The 20,896-nt window shown below is 38.7% G+C and overlaps 2 protein-coding genes and 1 non-coding gene across 4 annotated transcripts; 1 reads left to right on the top strand and 2 right to left on the bottom strand.

Moving 5' to 3' along the window:
* Window positions 1-319: 319 nt before the first annotated feature.
* Window positions 320-5,996, bottom strand: LOC113667834 (uncharacterized). Its single transcript, XR_016188638.1, has 6 exons — window positions 5,705-5,996; window positions 4,860-5,078; window positions 4,549-4,658; window positions 3,144-4,193; window positions 1,816-2,817; window positions 320-1,358 (listed from the first exon to the last, which is right to left on the bottom strand). It is a non-coding gene; the product is annotated as an uncharacterized LOC113667834 (transcript).
* Window positions 5,997-7,568: 1,572 nt separating this feature from the next.
* Window positions 7,569-11,967, top strand: LOC149042602 (TNF receptor-associated factor 4-like). Its single transcript, XM_089213046.1, has 7 exons — window positions 7,569-7,877; window positions 8,714-8,765; window positions 9,404-9,502; window positions 10,063-10,227; window positions 10,713-10,790; window positions 10,922-10,999; window positions 11,133-11,967. Exons 1-7 carry the CDS (start codon window positions 7,711-7,713, stop codon window positions 11,793-11,795), a joined length of 1,302 nt encoding a protein of 433 aa, XP_089069172.1. The 5' UTR covers window positions 7,569-7,710; the 3' UTR covers window positions 11,796-11,967.
* Window positions 11,968-11,974: 7 nt separating this feature from the next.
* On the bottom strand, window positions 11,975-20,723 carry LOC113665768 (TNF receptor-associated factor 5). 2 transcript variants are annotated; one of them, XM_027181491.2, is made up of 7 exons: window positions 20,447-20,723; window positions 18,519-18,570; window positions 16,740-16,847; window positions 15,800-15,964; window positions 15,297-15,374; window positions 14,597-14,674; window positions 11,975-14,076 (listed from the first exon to the last, which is right to left on the bottom strand). In XM_027181491.2, exons 1-7 carry the CDS (start codon window positions 20,593-20,595, stop codon window positions 12,769-12,771), a joined length of 1,938 nt encoding a protein of 645 aa, XP_027037292.2. In that variant the 5' UTR covers window positions 20,596-20,723; the 3' UTR covers window positions 11,975-12,768. The 2 variants fall into 2 exon arrangements, with proteins under 2 accessions (XP_027037292.2, XP_027037293.2); XM_027181492.2 differs by lacking the exon at window positions 18,519-18,570 and having other exon boundaries at window positions 20,447-20,648.
* Window positions 20,724-20,896: the final 173 nt, after the last annotated feature.

The raw sequence follows: 20,896 nt of genomic DNA, 5'->3' as shown, positions 1-20,896 counted from the left end.
TGCAAATAGTCACGAGCTGAAAGGTAACTGACTGATTTGTAACAAGGACTCACCCTGACAAACAAGAAATGATCTCACTTTCCGAAAAGGAACGCTCTTTTAAACATAAACAAACTTCAAAAATAAGTAAAGGAAGCAAACAATGAACAAAATAGATTTTTTCTTGACTTAGTTATTCCGGCGAGAACAAATGGTGAATGATTCACTCCTGGAAGCAAGCCTCTGAGGAGAAGTGAGAACACCGTTTAGGCAAAACTCTACAATTTGTGTACTTTATTAGCCTGTTCACAGACTGCCTTCATTTTTAGATATCGTCGAGTGCACGTATAAAAAAAAAAAGCGCGTTCCGCCCTCTCTCATGAGCAATCGCTTATCTTTTGCGCGCACCAAATTCCCAAAACAGAAAAACGTCTGTGAGCAGGGTAGTACTTTCTGTTTCTACATATTTTTCCCACGGAGCTGGCAAGTGCAATTAAGGACGGCTTTTTTCAGCAGGTCAACGTAGAGCGCTTTGCGGCGAACAGGCTTGGGAGGTACTTCTAATTCTAGTTGCTGACAAATGTTTTGAAGCATTCCAAGTTTAAGTCGCTCCAGAGATCCTCCCTTGGCCATGGCACAGATATCGTACTGATCGTAAGTGATGGGGTACTGTAGCGTGATGGATAGGATTGTTTCTCTTGCCATGGTAAAGTTTTCCTCTTCTACTACAGCTTGGATTTCAGCATCGTCGGATGTTTGCCGTCAGACCTTCGCTGCAAGACGTGAGAAATATGAAGTGCACTGCTGCGGGGTAAGAAACTCGGATACTTTGAACAAACGAACACCATCAGGTCCTTGTGCACGTCTCATTTCACGTGATACGATATCACCGTCCAGTTTTCTGCCGCTGGTTTGACCAATTGTAAACTTCGCATTTAGATAATCCCTCTGGTTTTGGTTAAAGCGATATGCTTTTTTGCTCGGCTTTAGCGCCCATCCTTCTTTTACCTCTACTTCACCGAATGTAGCCTCTCTTGTATCCCTAAAAGATGCAAACGAAATAACTTGACTGGTCGTGCCCTCCTCCAACCTGGACTTGTAGTCTAGTTTAACAAGGTCTAACAAAGACCGTTTCTCTAAAGACTTGGTGCATTTCTCTAAAGATAGGTGTTTTTCGAGAGAAGGCAGCCTTTGAAAGACCTTAACACACCCATCCTGAGGGCAGGTAAACACGGATGACGATTCATTTGTATTGTCAGTGGGATCATGAACCTGCTCCACTTCCGTCTCTTGCTTCTTCCTTGACTGAGTCGGTTTTGGGCTAAGGGGTTTAAAGTCTCCAGAAGAAAACTCAGATGAAAGCCAACCAATGCCATGCTCTGAAGTAGATAACACATAAAGAAACAAGATTTACATAAAAAGCACTGTTCACCTACTTCAATACTTCACTCTGCACAGCCTGTGAAGAGTGCCCCTTTGGTCCACTTTGCTGCGCGAACAGATGAAACGTTTGCTTTTTACATCTTATGATCGGACATGTTCTTCAGAACCGCCATATTTTGCAATGTTCGTTTTAAAAATTTTGTAGAACAAATCAAGGACTATAAATTTATAAAGGGTCTAAGGGGCTTAAGTCTTTTACAGAGCAAAACCCCACGGGGTGGCAGACACCCGCTCCTCCTGCGTACCAGGATGGGAAATGGATGCCTTTCATGCGTCTGAAGGCTATAACAAACAATAAACGTACACCTTTTTACTCAAACTATAAAAAAATATATATTTGCGCGATGAAATAATTTTAAAAAAGGAATAATTGTGAATTTTCATTAGACTAACCTTCTGATGTTGTTTCCAATGGGATCTCTTTTCCCTTTCCCATACCATAAGCGCACCAAGCTACGAGAATTTCGTCTTTAAACTCGAAATTGTTTAATTTGTTGATACCAATAATCTTTCAGTTGTCATCTACTACTGCTTCTTCTTGAACACTTTGCATGACAGCAACTCGAACTCCTTCTATCCCCCCATGCGAAAGAAGAGCACTCTTCAGTTGCTCGGCATTGGTCACGTCATTTCCTTCGTTTATGAAAGTCCTGACGTGATTCTTGCAGATTGCAGCGAGCCTGTCTGCGGCACCTTTTCCACCCTGTGGGTCAGAAAAGTCAATGCGCTTGATTTCGATGCCGGTGGAGGAGGATATCACTGGGCATGAGAGTACGGTGGACGACGAATGATAACATCCTGCGTTATCTTGGCGAAAGAACGCCTTGTTAATCTCACTGTGCTCCAGCTTGATGGTATTCAGGACACCCTGCATGATTTTAACCACTGCTGCACTGCCTTGATTGCACGACTGGACTATGTGCAGAAAGCCGTGCCACTGGAGTACCCCGCTCACACGACGGTAGACGACAGAAGCGTGCCAGGAGATACCTCGCTTACCAAACCAGTCGGTTTGGGACTCTCTGTATTCTTGTGGCAGGAACTTCATGGTCCAGTCGTTAATTATCAAGACAGTGTTGTCGTCAAGCTTCTCCAGTGCATCTATTCTCGCTTGGTCTTGGTTAGCTGATCTAAGGATGTGGCATTTCCAGAACATTATGGCCAGCTGGGCTGTCTGGAATATAAATAGCGCTTCGTCTTTCGCTTCCTGAGTCGGAAAGGTCGTCTCGCCAAGGACCCGTTCAATCTTTGCCAGAGTTTCCTGAAGACTTTGACAACGGTCACAAAGATCAGTGTGTTGGTGACTGCATTTTGCTGGTAATCTGCATCACTACTGTCGCTAAGAGTAAACAACATACAATGGTCTGCTACGTTAGAGGGGCTTGTGACATGAACCTGTTGATAAAACAAAACTGAGATTACTGTTTGTCTGTGCTTATACTTCAATATAATAGTTAATCAAATGATTTTTTAATCTAACATATATTATTAACGTAAGGGGGCGAATAACTTTTAACCTTAACCTTAGAAAAAAACTATCCTCGTGCGCCCATAGTTAATCTCGAGAATTTATGTAAGCTAGTTACACGTGCACCATTTAGTGAAGAAAAAGAGTACAAAATGTATATTTGTTTTACGGAATGATTTTGTTGACGAGGTAAAATAAGTACTTACTTTAAGTTTTATTCAAGCTGTCTTTCTGGAGTCAGAATTTACATTACCTTATAGTCTCCCTTCAAATACTGCTTGCTTGTCATAAGAGCTTGTACAACTGTAGTCTCCCACTCCTTGCCGGAACCTAATTCCCCTATTTGGCGTACGAGGGCCACGAGATCATCAAATGCGCGAGTACCTTCAGCTGCAAAATAATCTAAGCCCTGCAGTGATTTTCTTACAGAGGCACTGCACTCAAAGAGTACCCGTCTCATAGTAGTTTCGCTGAATGGTTTGAAGTTGATCTCCAAACAGTACTGAGTCTACTGTTGTATCACTCGCTCGGGTATCATCATACGGATTACGTTAGGTACTTGAATAACCTCACCAGACGAAAGCTTGAGATGTTTTTGCCCAAATGGAAGGTCCTGAACAAGATGCGGGCTCGTGATGAAACCAAGAAAGTGGTCAAGCTGCCTCAAGTCTACTCGTATTCGTGTGGTAGGCTGTTGTGGAACTTGAGCGCCTCGGCCAAACTGTGATCGATGAAGATTAGCCATGGAGTATCGGTATCTTGTCAACCCCGGGATATAATGGGAAATGTCGTTGAAAGTTCCAACCCCTGCCATAATCGAAAGCACTTGTCTACGGGTATCCCAGCTGGTTGCATTCTGGTACGCTTCTCCTAGGGCCTCTAAATACAAATGCTCTGAATGTGACAACTCGCTTACACCTAGGGCCTTGTTCATAGCCGTAGAAGAGGCTAAACGTCCCCAGAGTTCACCAGCATTATCAGGGGTGACGCTCTTTAGCACAGTTGCTACTATTTCTGTGGCTCTCCTTGTTTGACGTTGTCTTGTTCGCTCAGAGGAATCACTCCAAGAAAGCCATGGCTTTCCAAGCGGTTCAAGTTTGCATGCTACCAGGAACTCACTCAGCTTTTCGCGCGGCTCATGTAAGATCAAAGGTGTGGGCTCGTCACTTTGAGTGGAAGCTGTGCTTATTGTGTCTGGTGACAGAAAGGTGTTATCAGCGATTGTTAGACGTCCAAGGCTTTCTGCGAACTCTTCAACAGATTGACCGGTATCACTTTGTCCTGGAGATGAGTTTGAGCTGTTCTGTAACATACAAAAAAGACGTTTAGACATCAATGTTACTTCAATATTTCTGTTTATTTTGTCACTAGGCATTAGTTTTTTTTATTATAGTTCGAAACTTAAGTTATACATCATTTTAAAAAAAGAAAATATGAATTTACATGCATACCGCTATCATTATCAATACTCCCGCTCCAGCCAGACCGAAAGGAATTTAAAGAAACGAACAGTGACCTATTCGTCTTAAAATAATTTTCAGAGTCATTTTCAAAGTTTACAGTTATTCACAGTTACCCAGCCCTTTCGGAATTTTGGCATTTGTTATGTTGGAATAACTGTCTGTATCCAAGGTTACCGTTTAATTACTTACATTTGCTTCTGAAGTCTCTAGTTCTACGCATGGAGTAACTTCAATCATTGGTGTGGGTATCACTTTCTGTTGTTGGTTTGTCTCCGCGAAATGTTGCTTGCACATTCTGCAAAGAGCTGTAGCAAAAATAAATGTTAACCTTGTTAAAAGGCCATCGCCGATTTCTTTACTATTCTTCAAAGCCGTTTTCTTCTTTGGGGGGAGGGGAACATGAGAATAAAGGGTATTGTAACGCTTGCGCATATGTTGCTTTACGCCCTCGCTCGTTTAAAATTAAAGCGTATACTTAAGCTACAAATGTGTTACGATAAACTTACGCGATCCAACTTGAATAAGTATTCCTTCAGTGTTTAAAATAAATGCAGATAGAACGCTTTCCAAATGCCGATCGCCTTTGACCGAGGCTGTTTTGTGAGCAGCTATTTCTAGTGGAATGCTTCACTTCACTTTTGAGGATCTCCAGCGCATACCGATTTCCGCTCTGTGGCGAGGGCATATTGTCAATGACAAGTGGGACTCTTCCACTGCAAATACCCCTAAACAAAGGTAAAGGGAAAATTATCCATTGCATACATCACGAACGAGTTGAGAGGCTCGTGTGCTAGGAGATCTCGAGGTCCCCTTTTTCATAAAAAAGTCTTCAAAGTCTGTGTATCAGTGACAGGTGTGTGTGCGTGGGTGGCGGAGCGGGGGGGGGGGGGTGGGGGTGGTGAATAAAGATCTTTTTTGCTATCGTAAGCGTTAATATTAGGTTTGCAAAATATTAACGCCGCGGATAAAAGACTGCGATTTTTAAAGAGATGAACTCGTTTGCTTATCATTCTTGTAAGCAGGATACAAAAGAGCGGTACACAAGTACTGGGGACAATAATTTTGTCAAATGGAAGGGGACATTTCGGTTCGACCGACCGAAATAACCTGACCGGTCAAAGTGGACCAGCAGCTTCAAAGGCGTTCCCAAATATTCTGGTAGGACCGAACCGAAATGGTCCATTCCATTTGATTTCTAACCGAAACTTGCGGAATTTTGGGCTGAATGGAAAGCACCCGAAGTTTTTCTTAGAATAACATGACCATCGTGAGGTCTGTGATAAAGAGATGATGGAAATGTACACCACTATTAGCCGCTACGTAAGACGGTAAGACAGTACATAAGATTTACCTGCTCTTGCTAACAGCAGTTTCCATTCAGTGTCAAGTGCTGTATCTGCTTTTAATCCATACAGCTCGCAGTGCCTCGAAATGTCCCTTGTACAATTTCTTAAAGCGAGAACTTCAACTTGGCCTGGATAATCGCTGCTTAAACCACAGGGTGTGGCGTCGTGTAATAAACCAGAAAAACTACATGAGTGAAACGTTGCCGAAGCCATGACAAAACAAAGCTCTCCCAACAAACGAAACAAACTCCACTAACGCTGTTTCGGTATTCGTAATACTAGACGGGAATAATTCAATTAAAAATAATATCGTAGAGGCATGTGCAATAGTAAGTGGCGAAACAGTTCGAGACAATATATAAATTTTATTCCAGGAGCATTTGACCTGGAAATGTTTTATTAATATTGTTCCTAGAGTCGAATATTTCTACACTGATGATCTATAAACAGACGTACGGTTGTACATTTTTTCATTGGGACAGCTGTAATTGCTTCTTTGTCTGTTTACATTGTGTACGAAGTATAGCACGTACCGTCATATGCGACAAGCTAGCGTGACCTATCTCTGCACGTTTGTTAAATTACACGTCATATGATCTTGTTATCCCGTCTAGTATCTGATTTGTTCGCTCAATAAGAATAATACTCACCTTGTTAACTGTGTGGTTTGAGCAGTGGTTAATTTTCATCATTGTATGTTATTTTCGGACCAAAACATAATCGGGTTTCATTATTATTAAAGCGTCTGATAATGCGTAATAAGCGCTGCGTGGGAAGTGTTTAGATAGCTCAAGCGCTGAAGTTGCTGGACACATTTTGGTCAAAATCAGGTATGGATGAGTTGCCACTTCACAGGACAAACAGATTGAGAGATGGATTTAACTTCTATCGCAACAAGCAATGGTAACTTGTTCGTTCAACAAAACTTTGCGTTGAAAATATGAATTCATTCAGCGGGCCGTCTAATTTGCATAAATTTTATTTACTCAGATACTCAAATTGCTTACTTTAGTGTGAGGACTATATTGGATTTCCAGAGCTAAAACTTTCCAGTAATTTAGTTCAATAGCCAAGGTTTTATTCTATATGGGTTTTACTAGGAAGTGGCATATACCAGTGGCCTTTTACAACAGTTAAAGTTCGCCTTCATTTATTAACATTTCCAGGGATACAAATTTGACCTTTTTAAACTTGTCGATTGTAAATATTAAAAACTTCTTTCTTCAAATTTCTTTCAGGAAATTAAAGAGTAAGTACGAAATAATACTCGGCTGAAGTTTCGATGTTAGGGATTGTTTCTTATGCGTTCACCGTTTTCTCGAAGTTGCGGTCGGATTTTGTTCTTTTGAGTACGAAAACTTTTTGTAATTTCTCCCGTACAATGAATCACTTGAACCCAAAATTATTTTTTCTTCAATAAGGTTACTAAAAGGGATGTTTTGGCAAGAGGAAAAAAAATCGTTTTTTTCACGAGTGTCAAGCGATTTTCGATTTTCTCGGAAAATGGCTCTTAATAATTAAAACAACTTGTTGGATTCCTTTCAAAGGTGTTCTTTACTGTTTGTGTTAAATCCGTAAATACACTACACTAGGAGAATTCGAATTTTTTCAAAATCAGTTGATCCATGCTTCTAATTTTTTTACACTACCAACTTCATTCCTATTTTTTACATTATACCATCGTTTCCAGCATAATTCAACTGCTGACGGCAATCACTTGACCTCGGTTGTTCGAAGGTCCGATAGCGCCATCCATTGGATAAATCTCTATCCAGTGGATAACGCTGTACGTTTTGCTATCACTTATCTGCTGGGTAGCGCTATCCGCCCTTTATACAACTGGGCCCTGATTGATATTTCCTTTGCAAGAAAAGCCTTCTACATTCATTAAATCTGTAAACCAGAGCAGTATTAAACCATGTCTAAAAGCCTTCTACTCTCACAGGAAATGACGTTCGTGACTAATTTGTCACGCCTGTAATTTTTAAAGCTTCCGTTTTTCAGTTTCCAAATGGCGGCCAGTGGAGTGCCTGACCTTGGAGGCTACGAGTATGAATTTGTTGAAGAAATTCCAGATGATTGGGAATGTCTTGTGTGTCAGTTACCTCTAAAAGATCCTGTTCAAATCGAAAAGTGTGGCCACAGGCTTTGTGAAATCTGCGTGGGGTCAATTTTGAGGTAATATTTTGATCGGTTCTTTGTTGACTAAAATTCCTGTTTTACGACGTAGAAAGTTTAGAAATATTTAAGCAAAAGCTAAGCAAGATATTACGCTTGCAGTGGTGAAATTTGTTTTTTTCAACGATCAGAGTGAGTTGTTTGGTAAAATTTGCTTACTCGAGTCGACGCTCAAGGTTGCGAAATACTTCACGTTTTACGTCAATCGGTATTAATAACACTGCATTACAAATCCGTAAAGAATGAACTCGGTTGGTTATTGTTGCAGAGAGAAACTGGTTTGATGTGCAATCTGAAGGGGCTGCTTTCTCAGCAGTGATTATTGCCAGACATTTCACAATTGACAAGATTTAGTCGAGTTCAAAATTACATGCACTTAATCGCTTCAGACGGAGAGACGTTTAACGGTGCCAAACAAGCGAACGGAATTTGCATAACTTAATCCTGAGAGCCTTGCTGTTTATATTTGGCGCTCGAAACTTATCTCGTTTCATGGAGTCTTGAAATACAATGTAGGCCAATGCAGAACAAAATTCTATGAGTGCCTTGTCATATTATTACTTTTAAGAGGAACCATCGGGAAATAGGCACTCCCCAGTTACGGCGCCTTTGGTAAACAGTGATCAAGTTTAGAAATAATTTACCCTTTTTAGTTTTGTGGCCACAGGGTTAGACAAAACAGTCCACGCATATGGACAGATTGGCGTACCCCTGATTGGCAGACTTTCACTCTTTCAAACATCCTTGAATGCTCAACCACTTCACCCCCACCCCTCCCCCCCATGTGATTAGCTTTTTCCTACGAAAGTTTCTCACGTCAATTTTTCCTGTTTTAGATCCGGTACACCCCAGTGTCCTGCAGATCGAGAGCCGATATCAAGAGAGAGGGTACTTTCTCTGAGCTATATATGGGTTTAATTTTTCACTTTTCTATTCATAGTTGAATCAAATTTTCTTAACTCAGCTGGTCAGTTATGGTGTTACACAGTGGATAATAATATTTTAAGTCATCAAAAGAGTGGTGTGAACAACGAAACTTGACTGCAACTTTGCAGGGGTTGCTTAAAAATAAGTCAAGTGGAATTTAAAGAGTTATCTTCTCATTTTATCCTCTGTATTATGTGTACATAATTTTTTTTGTTTTGTTTTTGTTTTTTACTTTCTTGAAATGATAGTTGAGAGAGGGCAAGAAAATAGAAATACATTTAAGGATTTCAAGTTGTAGTTCTAAACAATACAAATAGCTAAAAGGAGCTTACTTTGAATTGAACCCGTATCCATTGGGCTGTCTATGGTTGCCTGCGAGAAACAATATGGTATAGGTTTCGATTAGAAGAGATATGTGTGTGTGTGAAAATGGCAGAAAGGTGTTGTCTTTGATGCAGCTTAAATGCAGTAAAAGAGTGTTAAACTTGTGATGTTACACTGAGGAGTGAGTATTATGATATAATTCCTAGTTGATGATCATCAAGGCACTGCTTATTTTGTTAATTTACTCTTTGATTTTAATAATTTATTTATTTTAGATTTTCTCTGATGTTGCTTGCCATCGTAAAATACTGAATGCCCAGGTCAAATGTCCTAATGAAGAGTGTTCCTGGATCGGAGAACTTAGGCATGTTAAGGTATGCAATTGAATCTTTTTCAATCTTTGGTTCAGCTTTGAACTGCAGACAAAGAGTATCCGGCAAACTGTAACATTTATTCAGATGGTTAAGGAAATAATCTGTCAGTTTATCAGTTTAATGAATTGGGACTGAAACTGCGTGACATAGTCTTTATCAAGAAAGAAAACTGGTTAGTCACATAACGTGTGACGCGTGACACCCAAAATCAGAGAAACTGATTTGAGTATAAAAAAATTCTGAATTTGTTCCACTCTGTCGCCAAGTGGAAGCAGCCTTATATAGGCCATAACAGGTCATTAGAATCCGTGTTAATCTTCTACATCAGTAACTAACCTCACTCCACTTATCCACCCAACAATTACATCAATTACTAGTGTTACATTACAAAGGAGTACTTTAAACAGAAGACTAAAAATGCACATTTACAAACGATGCCTTGTTTTGTGAGGAACATCTCTTGAATGTCATATCATAGGGAGCCTCTAAGGTCGCATGTAGATACATAAATGTGATGCCTGATCTTTGAAGGTGTCATTGTGGTATTATTGTGTCCTCAGAAACATGGGCAAGAGTGTCCCTACCAGCCAGTTCCTTGTGTTAACGAGGGATGCAATGAAGAGGTTCTCCGCAAAGATATCATTTCTCACATGGAGACCACGTGCCCATGGTCCGTGATACAATGCTCATTCTGTCCTGATCGTTTCCCAAAACTAGAGAAAAAGGTTAGTGGTTGGTAACCCACAAAGATACTCAATATTTCGTGGTTAATGAACGGGATGAAATTCAGTTTGATTTGAAATCATACATTTGATTCGAATTGAAATAAAAAGTAAATCACAGTCATTTTACAAAATCACACAACTAAATCGCCTTAGTATGGTTTATCAGTGGCCAGTAAGGTACTGGTATTTACTGATCTGGTACCTAAAAAGGGAAGTGGCTTTTGAAAAACAACCGTACAACAAGTTTTTGAGGGGGGGGGGGGGGTATTTCTCCGTTATTTTTGTTAAATTATTTTTTGTTTAATTTATTCTTATTCTTACAAAAAAAGTCCTCTGCGCAGTCCCTGGTAGATCAATTGCTCCGCCAGATTGCGACTGCTTTGTTTGTAAATAATTAACTGCTGAGAACCAAGCAGATTCCTAGGATCGAGAGAGTAGTAGGGAGAAAACACACCCTGATGTTACTCTTACGTCCCATTCTTTAGGCTCACTGTGAGGCCTGTCCGCGCTATCCCGTTGAATGCAGTAACAAGTGTGGCGTGAACGACATACCACGAGAAGAGGTACTGAGATTGGATTTCACCTCATTGATTCTTATAAAATTTGCCGACAGGTTGAGCTTGAGAATTTAACTATACGTTCAGTAATATAGCTTTTTCACTAATGATGATTTATCGATTGATATGTCATACAGGTCGGTAACCACACTGAAAATCTTTGCCCTTTGACTGTGATAGAGTGTGAGTACAGTGCCATTGGATGCCGAGTCAAGGTAATATGCACCTGAATACCATAACTTCATATATAAATCAGTGTTAATTTATTAAGGCCGTTATTGTTGTAAGCAATCCTTACACAACACGGTTAATAAGCAAATCACAAAGTTGTTTCGTAACTTTCTCCAGTTTCAGAGACGAGATTCCAAAGATCATTTTGATGCATTAAAAGACACCCATCTACACTTGGCCTGCAAGAAACTGATTGACATGTCCAAAACAGTCCAAGAACAAGCTCAAACCATTGCACGTCTTGAAGAGAAGTTAGAACGCCTTCACAATTCCCCCTTTATATGGAAAATATCGAACTTTGCCTCTGTCATGAAGGCTGCTGAAACAAAGGAACGTCTAGTAATAATTAGTGATCCGTTCTACTCTAATCACAATGGATACAGATTTGAGGCGGAGCTGTATCCAAATGGCTACCATATCGATGACGATCCTGGCAGTAAGGGAAAATTCATGTCAATTTACCTCAGAATTCTTGTAGGAGAATATGACGGTCTTTTGATATGGCCGTTTTACGATTCAGTTGTGTTCACGTTACTTGACCAAAACGCGTCCGTGGAAAAGAGAAGACATTTGCGTCAAGAAGTTCAGCAGACTCCCAATGGACTCGCAAGACCAACAGAAGCCTCCGAAGAAGCATGTGGTTCCTGGGAATTCGTGTATCACAACGATCTATACAAGCGTTCATACATCAAAGACGATACAATATTTATCAAAGTCGCGTTTGTGGAACACAAAGATAGAAAGTTCTCGAGAATTTTCCATGGAGATTACGATCTATAGTCCTGGATTACTTGCCAAAGCAAGTATCCATTTTGAGGGAGCGATGTCTATACCTGAATTTTTTTCGGTACAATTTAGTGAAAAGAGGTTCAAAATACACATTTACAGTGATATATTCATCATGAATTATGGTAATGAAATAGTTTAAGAATTAAAACTCAATAGTAATCACGATTGTCTTTTTCCTATAAGTCTTTTACTCTACGAGTGAATTCCATTCATATCATCAGTTATGTTAAAATACAGAGATTCTATGTTGTTGTGCTTCTGTCCAGTAATATATGGCAGATGGTGCAAACATGTAGGAACCTTTAATATTGGGCTACATGCCAGATGATTTCTAATCTATTTACCAGGCGTCTTTAACATAGTATAAAATTTACAGTGGATCTTTACTTTTCGTATCTACCAGAATGTCAAATATATGGAAAATATTTATCTCACAAAACCCATTTTAGAGGTCCTTACTCCGCACTTTTCGTGCTTCTGGTCGTTTACTCTACTAGGAGATACACCCCGTCTTGTCCAACACTTTCCCCAAACAGGCTTTTCATAGGCACTGCGGAAGCAAGCAAGCAAGTAGCAAGTAGCAAGTAGCTTTGACCTTGACTCTTTTCGAAAAAGAACTCACCGACTTGTTGCTTTGGGCTTCAGAAATTTTACCGCAGCGCCCACAGTCGATTTAACTGTTTCGTGGAAAAGCTAATTCAGTGCTCTCAAATCACTAAACTACATTTTAAAATGCCTTAAAAATCTGTAGTCTAACTTGCGCACACGTAATCAAACATTGGATGGCCCTCCCTTTGCAAAACTTATTCAATCTTTTTACAGTCTTAAAGTTATTTGCGGCCTTACCCCTCGCAGCTGTCGCACTGTCAGCGTGGTCAGAACCATTGAACATTTTCAGCTCACATTTGTGTACAATGAACGTATACGTGTGTATATGGTTTTGCTACACTGTGGTCTCACAGTTTCAATCACAGAGGGGAGGATAGACTTCGAATTGAATCAAAATTGTGTCATCGCGTACGTAACGTCTTTTTTTAAGGTCGAGATGGGAAATGAACCTATGGATTCCAAATACGTCATTATTCACATCATGCGATTTAAAGGGTCTGGCGAACTTCAATTGCTGGCATCTTGGCATGCCCTTTCTTGTAGGTGTTAGAGCTTTTCTAATGTTTTTAGTCTTAGATGTATTATCTTGTTGGTCGACTAAGGTGAACACCACTTTCTGCTGGAAAGGCCACACTAGTTGGTCGTCATTCCTACCTCTAAGTAATTGGGCATACACAGAGAGATGAAAGTTAATTTCTGGTGGTCCATCTGGGCAAATAGTAAGGCGCATTTTGTACCCGTATGGCTCCACAAAGAATGATTCACTGAAAAAACAACGCTGTGAAGCAGCGATCGCTTTCTCAAAACGCGACCTGAAGTTGGAGAACGACCAAAAAAATTTGATGCTTTGGCATGCTGACTCATCTTTGAGAAAGTGTGTGTTTTCAAATACAAACTGCTTGATCTCTGCACTTGAAGCCTGAAGAACTTTCAATTCCTCTTTGCTTGAAAATGATGAGATCGAAATCGAGTGAAGGAAACACATACCTATGATGACGACACAAACAATGAAGTGTTTCATTTGATCCAGTCTAGCAGAATAATCTTTAACAGTTTCGTCCAAACGGGATTGATTTTGTTTTCTATCCGACCAAACAGTTGCATGGATCTTCCACTGGACAGAGTCGATTTGTTCCCTCACAATTTCAACATTGCTACTTGTTTGATTTTCCAAACTAGTAAATGCTTTTTGGAGGTTTTGGAGTTTTGTTTTGATTTTGGACACGTCTCCATGTGACACTTGCTGGCTGTCAATTTTTTGGATTTTCTTTTGCAAACTAATGACTGCCTCACGGAGTTCCACCAACTTTTTGTCTTTTTCGGAGAGCGCCTCCATTTGTGTCCTAATGACACCAACTTCAGCACGCACAGCCTCAAGTCCAGAGGTAAGTTCAAAGACATCCTTTTTAGTTTGTAGTTCTTTCAATTTCTTATTTGTTAGAGTAATCTTTTCATGTAGATCTTGAACTCCCTCGCTTTTCTGAGCTGCATTTGATAATTCCTCGATCTTTTTCGAGACTGTCACCATTTCAGCTTGCATTCTTTTAACAGTGGCAGTAATCGCAGTTGATGACACCTGAAGTTCCTGAAGCCTCCCACAAGCCAACTCTAGATGGGATTCAGTACATTTCCTTAGGTGATCTGAGATGGATTTCCTTTGGACCTTTGGGAAATATTTCACAGCACTTCAGTTAAAAGGTGTCCTAATCGTGCCTTGTCCTCATGTAAGCAGAGGACAAGGCACGACTTGCTTGTGTATCGCGTGGTTTTTGGATACGACTGATGTTTTGAAAGTCTTGTAACTGCACGAACCGCCGAATGACGATAAATCAGGAAACTAATGCATAGATCAAGCAGTTTTTATCTTATCATACTCTGACGTCCTTTGTACACTTTAAGACAATGATACCTTTATTCTTTTAATTGGTCAATCAGCAAAATAACTATGACAGATGAACCAAGCTTAAAGTTCTTCGAGATAGTTTAGAATCTAGCGAGAATCCAATATAGATACCACGTATAAATCTGGATAACCTATTATGCATTCGTTATGGACCAATCAAGAGTAAGTTGTTTTGTATTATATATAAGAATATACCTTTCAATATCTATAAGAAGGAGTGCGAAGCTGTAGAGTAAGAAATTAATGAGAAGGGGCAATCTGTTTTAATACTCTGACGTACCTTTATTTTGCAACCAATATAAGCAAATGTGCACTCCACCTTGGTATGGGGACAGTTTTCTTCAATGTGATCATTCATCTGAAAAGAAAGCAAATGGTGCTCATAGTGTCGTGTGCAGTTTAAATAGTGTACTTGATAAGCCTGAATTATACATTAATTTTAATTGGTTCTTACTTATTATCTGTTGGAGGACAGACCCATAGATGACGTGAAAACATTTTATTTTTTTTTTAAGAATATGAAACAAATACATTCCATGTTGCCGTGGATCTGTTCTGTAATAGATAAAAGAGGAAGTCAAATTGTGGTGAGACGTTCATCAGTGTCAGACTGGGCGCGCCTCGATCGTGAGCCACTTTTGTGTCTAATCACATTTTGACGTCATCTGTGATCTATTAGTACTGAGCAGACACACGGCAATAGAGAATCTGTTTGTTAAATAACTAGAGGGGGTAAGTTTCTAAAGAAACTGTGGTGCTGCGTCGGTGGAAGTGTATAACAGGTAAGTCGGTGTTAACAACTTAGTTGAAAACGTAAATTGGCCACCGTAAAGAGTTAAAAGGCTGACGTTTCGAGCGTTAGCCCTTCGTCCGCTCGAAACGTCAGCCTCTTAACTCTTTACGGTGGCCAATTTACGTTTTCAACTCAGTTGTTAACACCAAATTAACTATTTGTTAAACAGATCGTGGGTGATACTCACCTTGTCTCTTGGAATTTTGAGTTCACCACATTTTTGAAGACAAACCATCGGATACTTCGTACACACGTCCAAATGTCCCTAATAGATAACCATGCAACGCTTTCTTTCAGTACGTTTATAATATAACTCAGGGAGAATATTCTGATTTCCTTATGGTCATACATTATGGTCAAAACATCTTTAAATGAAAATTTTAAACACCTGATTTTGAAAAACGCATTGTTCTTAAGGAGGCCATCCCTGACTGAAACTCAAGCCCTCTAACTGTCCTTTCCGAGTGAGTTAAAATGTCAACTCTGTCCCTGAGGGGATGTTACCCTTCTCTCTTTGTATAAGTTATAAACACTTAGTATAACATATAATGGTGCTAACACTACCAATCTCTTTAACTTCACCATATATATACCAGCTGCCTCTTCCAATTTTAACTGCCTTTTGTGATAGGGAAAAAAATTAACTACTAGAAAATAAAACAAAACAAAAATATTGTTCTTGATATTCACCTGTTTATTGCACCAAACAAAGAAAATTTTACAGTAGTGACACTCTACATTCCTCTTTGGACATTCCTTTGTTGCATGATAATTCAGATCTTTTTTCAAGGGAGTAGCTTCACAATCTTTGTTAGTGCATTTTACCCCTACAAAACTGCACTTAGATTCATGTTCCTGAAAAAAAGCAAGAACAATCAAACATATTTCTAAGGTATGTCCATGACATCAGAATACCAGCACTGCCACATTATCTATCCATGGCCAGTCAAGACTGCAACATAATGAACAAATTTTGTTTTCTTACTGGTAAGAAATAGGTTAATTGGCATGGTGCTAAGCATACAGTCAAGCTATCTAGTCTGAATTAAATTTGATTTATTCACCTTAGCATGATAGTTGGTAGGTAGAACTTATTGCAAAAACACTGTCGTTTGAAAAAGGAAACAGTTGAGATGAAAAAACACTAAAATGGGAAATAAAAATTTCAATGCATGCAAATCCAAATTTCCATGAATGCTTTTCTAAGATACAACTTATGTACTAGGAGAAATAAACTGCAACACAGTAAAAAGTAGGAGGTAACTAAATCATTAAAAAATCAACTAAACTTATGTTGTAGAACCATCAAGACCCTAAGAAAGAGATTTATATGTCAATGAATTGCTTCCTAATGTATTTAATTTTAGTTACTTCCTTTTTCCCTTTTGCTTTTTGCATTTTTCTTTAACAACGTTAATGCAATTAGGTGGATGAGGCAAAATTAATCAAAAGGTCAGACATGTCCCATCTTTCACAGTCATATTAGAGAGGAAGGATTAGAACAGTTGAGATTGGTTATAATATTTTGTATCTCCTTAACTTTCATGTATTTTAAATAACAGAATAATCAAATGCTCTTTCTTATAAAACTTTACAACCTGGCCAAATAAGGTAAAGAACCATAACTGACCGCTATATTTCTGAGTTCTCCAGTCCATTTACAGCCATTTTTTTCGTTACGGCATTTCACACATAAATCCAAAATGGTCCTCTCAGTGGCAACATCTGGATATATGTCCTTTGGAATTTAGGGACAGAAACAAATTTGGAAAAAAGAACATTGAAATAAATGATAGAAGAAATAAACAAACTAGTTCTGAATTTACTAAAAAAAATAAATTTTGGAGCTCAGTCCCATGTAAGGGTGAATTTTAATTTAAAAATTACAATTTCTCCTTAAATGATGAGAATGAGCCCAATCAAAAATTAAAACTCACCCTTAAATGATCAGACTAATAGCCAAAGTTTATTTTTCTAGAGCTTTACCTGTAAATTCATCCAATTTCTCAAGGAATTGTTTATATACCATATAAACACCAAAATGACAAGAAAATTTTCAGAATGAACAAAAATTAACTTACATTAGCATGAAAGTCAACTACCAGGTATGTGGGGTGAATTCAACATTAGTAAGCAATTTTGGTTTGTAAATGTACTGCAATTAAGCTAGTTGGTGACCTAATTCCAAGATATGATAAGGCAATTGTTGACCCAAAAAAAAAATCAAAGTTGACTCAAATGTGAAAAAACAGGATCTCACAGGACCTTTAAGGATTGCCAAAGACCTGCCAAAGATTCTTAAAGACAAGGATCCTTAAAGGATCAGTTGTGATACACCTTCAAAGGTCTTCCTATGCAAATAATTAAATGCCAAGCTCTCAAGGATTTAATAAAGATCCTCCAAGGATTCTATGCAAAGATCCTAATAAAGATCCTAGCAAAGGTTTCTGTAGGGATTCTTTAAGCTCCTAATGGCCAAAACAAGGATTCTTTCAAGGAACTTTTTGAGATCTTTGTTTAGGATCTTCAAGGATTTGATCAGTATCTACAAGGATCCTTGTCAAGACTTGGCAAGATCTCTGCTAGGATCTGCAAGGATTTGATCATGAGGATCTTCAAGGATCCTTGTCCATATCTTTTCAAGATTTGTGCAAGCATCCCTCAAGATCCTCAAGGACAAAACAAAGATCTTTCAAAGATCTTAAAAGGATCCTTGTAAAGATTTTATTGCCTAAAACGTTCATACTCCTAAAAGAAATTTTTTGTGATAAAATTACTACTTTACTTGAAATTGTTGAAATCTTGCAAAATAATAGAAAATAGACTGAGGTAAGAGAAAAAATAAATCTGCAGTGTTCTCAGCAGGCTCCACTTACATATACAATGAACCTCATGAAATGATTAAGTTTAAGGCCATGGCAACTCCATGGCATGTGGGATGGAAACTATGCATTTTTATGAATTTAACATACACCTGTACATTTGTGAGTACTTTTGGTTTGCAAAAGTAATGCAGCAATAAAAATTGTAGCTAGTTAGCAACCTAGTTTAAATATCCAATATTTTTTCCACTTCACATGATAGGTGTATTTATGTTTAAGTGGAATTGAAAGAGATGAATAAGTAAAAACAACCAAGTAAAAACAAACAGGGGAGAGAGAAGGAGAGGCAGGCAGACTGACAGACATACAGACAGACAGAAAGACTAGTAGACAGGGAGAGAGATCACAGAAAATGAGGAAAGACAATGAACATTTACTAACAACTGAGCAAGCTGTTCTACAAATGTCCAAGTATAGTGATTACTTCTTTCAATATCTCATCCTTACATCACTAATACTAATGAAAATTTTTATCTGTTAGCATAAAATTTCCATGAAGATGAATAACAACACTATACACTTCTTACCTGTTTAAAACGTAAATCAAGAGATTGGCGGTCAATGGGACATTCTCTTTTGCTAATGAAAAACACTCCTGATTAATAAGTCTACCCTTTGTCAACCATAAACAGTATGAACTCTTCACAACAACAATTGTGAAGCTACTAGTATATATTCATTCACCCTGGCAATATTTGTATATTTGCAGACCTCTTTGGAAACTTTTGGGATCATGCGTACTTAAGGCATTTGTCAGTTGATTATTGGTTAATATTAAACAATTATTGGATGAGGTTTTTGTGATATCCAGAATAATCAAGGTTGAGGTAAGGGGTTATCAGCTGAAGCTGAAGGCTGAGGCTGATAGCCCTTATGGAGACCTTGATTATTCTGGATGTCACAAAAGCTGAATCTAAAAATTGTTTTATTATACATAATTGACCAAAAAAATAATTGTCATGACAGTAAGTGGAACTAATTATTTAATTCTAAAAATGTAAAAATATACAAATCAGCAAGCAACACAATTTAGCTCCCAAACTTGACATGATTACCCTTAGAAATCATGCATCACCATTATAGATGACATGATTACCCATGACCTTGAGTGTCCTTGACATTATTATTGTGTAATCTGCAGCTAGATGACATCCCAGGCACCGATTTAAAAAATTCACCGTTAGCTTTTGGCCAATCAGAAAAGAGACAGTGAGTTGAATGTATAATAATATTAGGAAACATGTCCACCGAGAGTTGTTTGAAATATCAGTTGATACTTGACCTACATACATGTATCAACCAACATACCCACTGACATTTAAGTTGCCTCTCGAGTGACAAACATGCAGCCGAAACTTGGCCAATCAACTTTACTGACACTCGGTCAACACTACTGCCACTTGGTCAGCTCTCGTTATTGAGTTCTATCTTATGAATTCAACTATTAACTTATTTTTTCTAGCCCCTTGAATCTCTTCTTTCATGTCCCCTGTGAGTAGGGGGGTTGGAGACCGTCGTCATTCCAGAAAAACAATGGTTAACAATTCTCTTAAATGTCCAACAGTCCACTGATACACCACTGACATTGGACTGAAATGCTGCTGACTGTTGATGGCAACATAGCAATTGAGGTGTTGGCCAAGTGTCAACCAACAGGAGCAACTGATGATCTAGCAACTTGATTAACATGACATCTGAGTATTGGCCAATGTAATGATTGACACTTGGTCGAAATTTCAACTAATAGTATTGGTTGACACTTGGCGAACAGATGCTTTAAGTACACTAACTTTTGAACTAGATAAATTCAAAGGGAATTCATAATATTATGGTAATATTGCAATTGGTCTCCCCCAAACTCTTATTACTTCCGTTTCTTTAATTTAAAAGTTTATGGATGTACCTCCTTTCTAGACGGAAAAAAAATTAGTAAATAACTAAAGAAACAAAGAAATTAAGATAACGAACAGAAAAAGGATAAACTTGGTAGAACCTTGAAAGTGGAAGCTAGATAATTGTAAAGTGTTCTCCACGCATAGCATTGCTTATGTAAGCTATACTGGGCTCCCAACAAGTTGCATTATTGTGATTCATCGTACCCAATCGAGAGTACAACGTTGCTTCTTTACAAGGCGCCCCTACTTCTTTTAAACTTAAAGAAGCTTAAAATAATAGTTTGAGGAAAATAACATCGCAGACTATAATTTCTGATGATTATAACGCCAGCGAATTAACGATTTGCGAATGCATTCTTTTTTTTGTTTGCATACCTTTAATAATAAAAAAATGTTCACGATCGCTCGCAACTCGTCAGCGAGTAATTAAGCCATCGATGTTGACTTTATATTTGGAAATTTTAGCCTAAACAGAAAACAAAGTACTGAAAATTGCATATTTGGAAAAAATAGCGTGGCTTTCAGCTTCATTTCACACATGCAACCCAGATTTATGTTACCTTTTCATCGCCTTTGTTAGACACCGCTTGCAAAATCTGTGGCCACATTTCGTCTGCACCGGTCCCCGCATAGGACATTCACATATTGGACATATATATTCTCTAGGCACTTTCGCAACGAACTCGTAGTCAAATCCACACGTAGACATGACGCTTCGAGGGTACGCAAATGAAAGTGTTACGTGTGTCGTGAAGCGAGGTCACGCGTGGTAACACGCATGTCAACTGTCTCCTGCCGACATGCCGACAGCGCCGTGGTCCGGATCGACACGTCAGTTACGGAATGACCACCCGGCGAAAGATAAAAGATTTCCATGCTCTGTTGAAGAGAGACATTTTCTTCGGACAACGTTTGTTAATATCCTCGGTAATATTTGGTTGAACATGCAGTAGCAGTAGCTGATCAACGGTATAGAAACCATATCCTAGAAAATATAGCCTGAGAGGGAA

The sequence above is a fragment of the Pocillopora damicornis genome, chromosome 7 (assembly GCF_964200805.1).
Source record: "Pocillopora damicornis chromosome 7, jaPocDami1.2, whole genome shotgun sequence".
Taxonomy (NCBI): Eukaryota; Metazoa; Cnidaria; class Anthozoa; order Scleractinia; family Pocilloporidae; genus Pocillopora; species Pocillopora damicornis.
Note: the sequence above shows the minus strand (reverse complement) of the source record. Positions and strands in the feature narration are given on the sequence as shown.

Excerpts from the sequence above, each read along its gene's own strand:
- LOC113665768 (XM_027181491.2), bottom strand. The coding sequence starts at position 20,595 with ATGTCTACGTGTGGATTTGACTACGAGTTCGTTGCGAAAGTGCCTAGA. Across the intron at positions 14,675-15,296 it reads TCAAAATTCCAAGAGACAAG|ATGAATGATCACATTGAAGA; the intron begins GTGAGTATCACC and ends CTTTCTTTTCAG. Across the intron at positions 14,077-14,596 it reads ATATTGGTTGCAAAATAAAG|GTCCAAAGGAAATCCATCTC; the intron begins GTACGTCAGAGT and ends TATTTCCCAAAG.
- LOC149042602 (XM_089213046.1), top strand. The coding sequence starts at position 7,711 with ATGGCGGCCAGTGGAGTGCCTGACCTTGGAGGCTACGAGTATGAATTT. Across the intron at positions 10,228-10,712 it reads TCCCAAAACTAGAGAAAAAG|GCTCACTGTGAGGCCTGTCC; the intron begins GTTAGTGGTTGG and ends CCCATTCTTTAG. Across the intron at positions 11,000-11,132 it reads CCATTGGATGCCGAGTCAAG|TTTCAGAGACGAGATTCCAA; the intron begins GTAATATGCACC and ends AACTTTCTCCAG.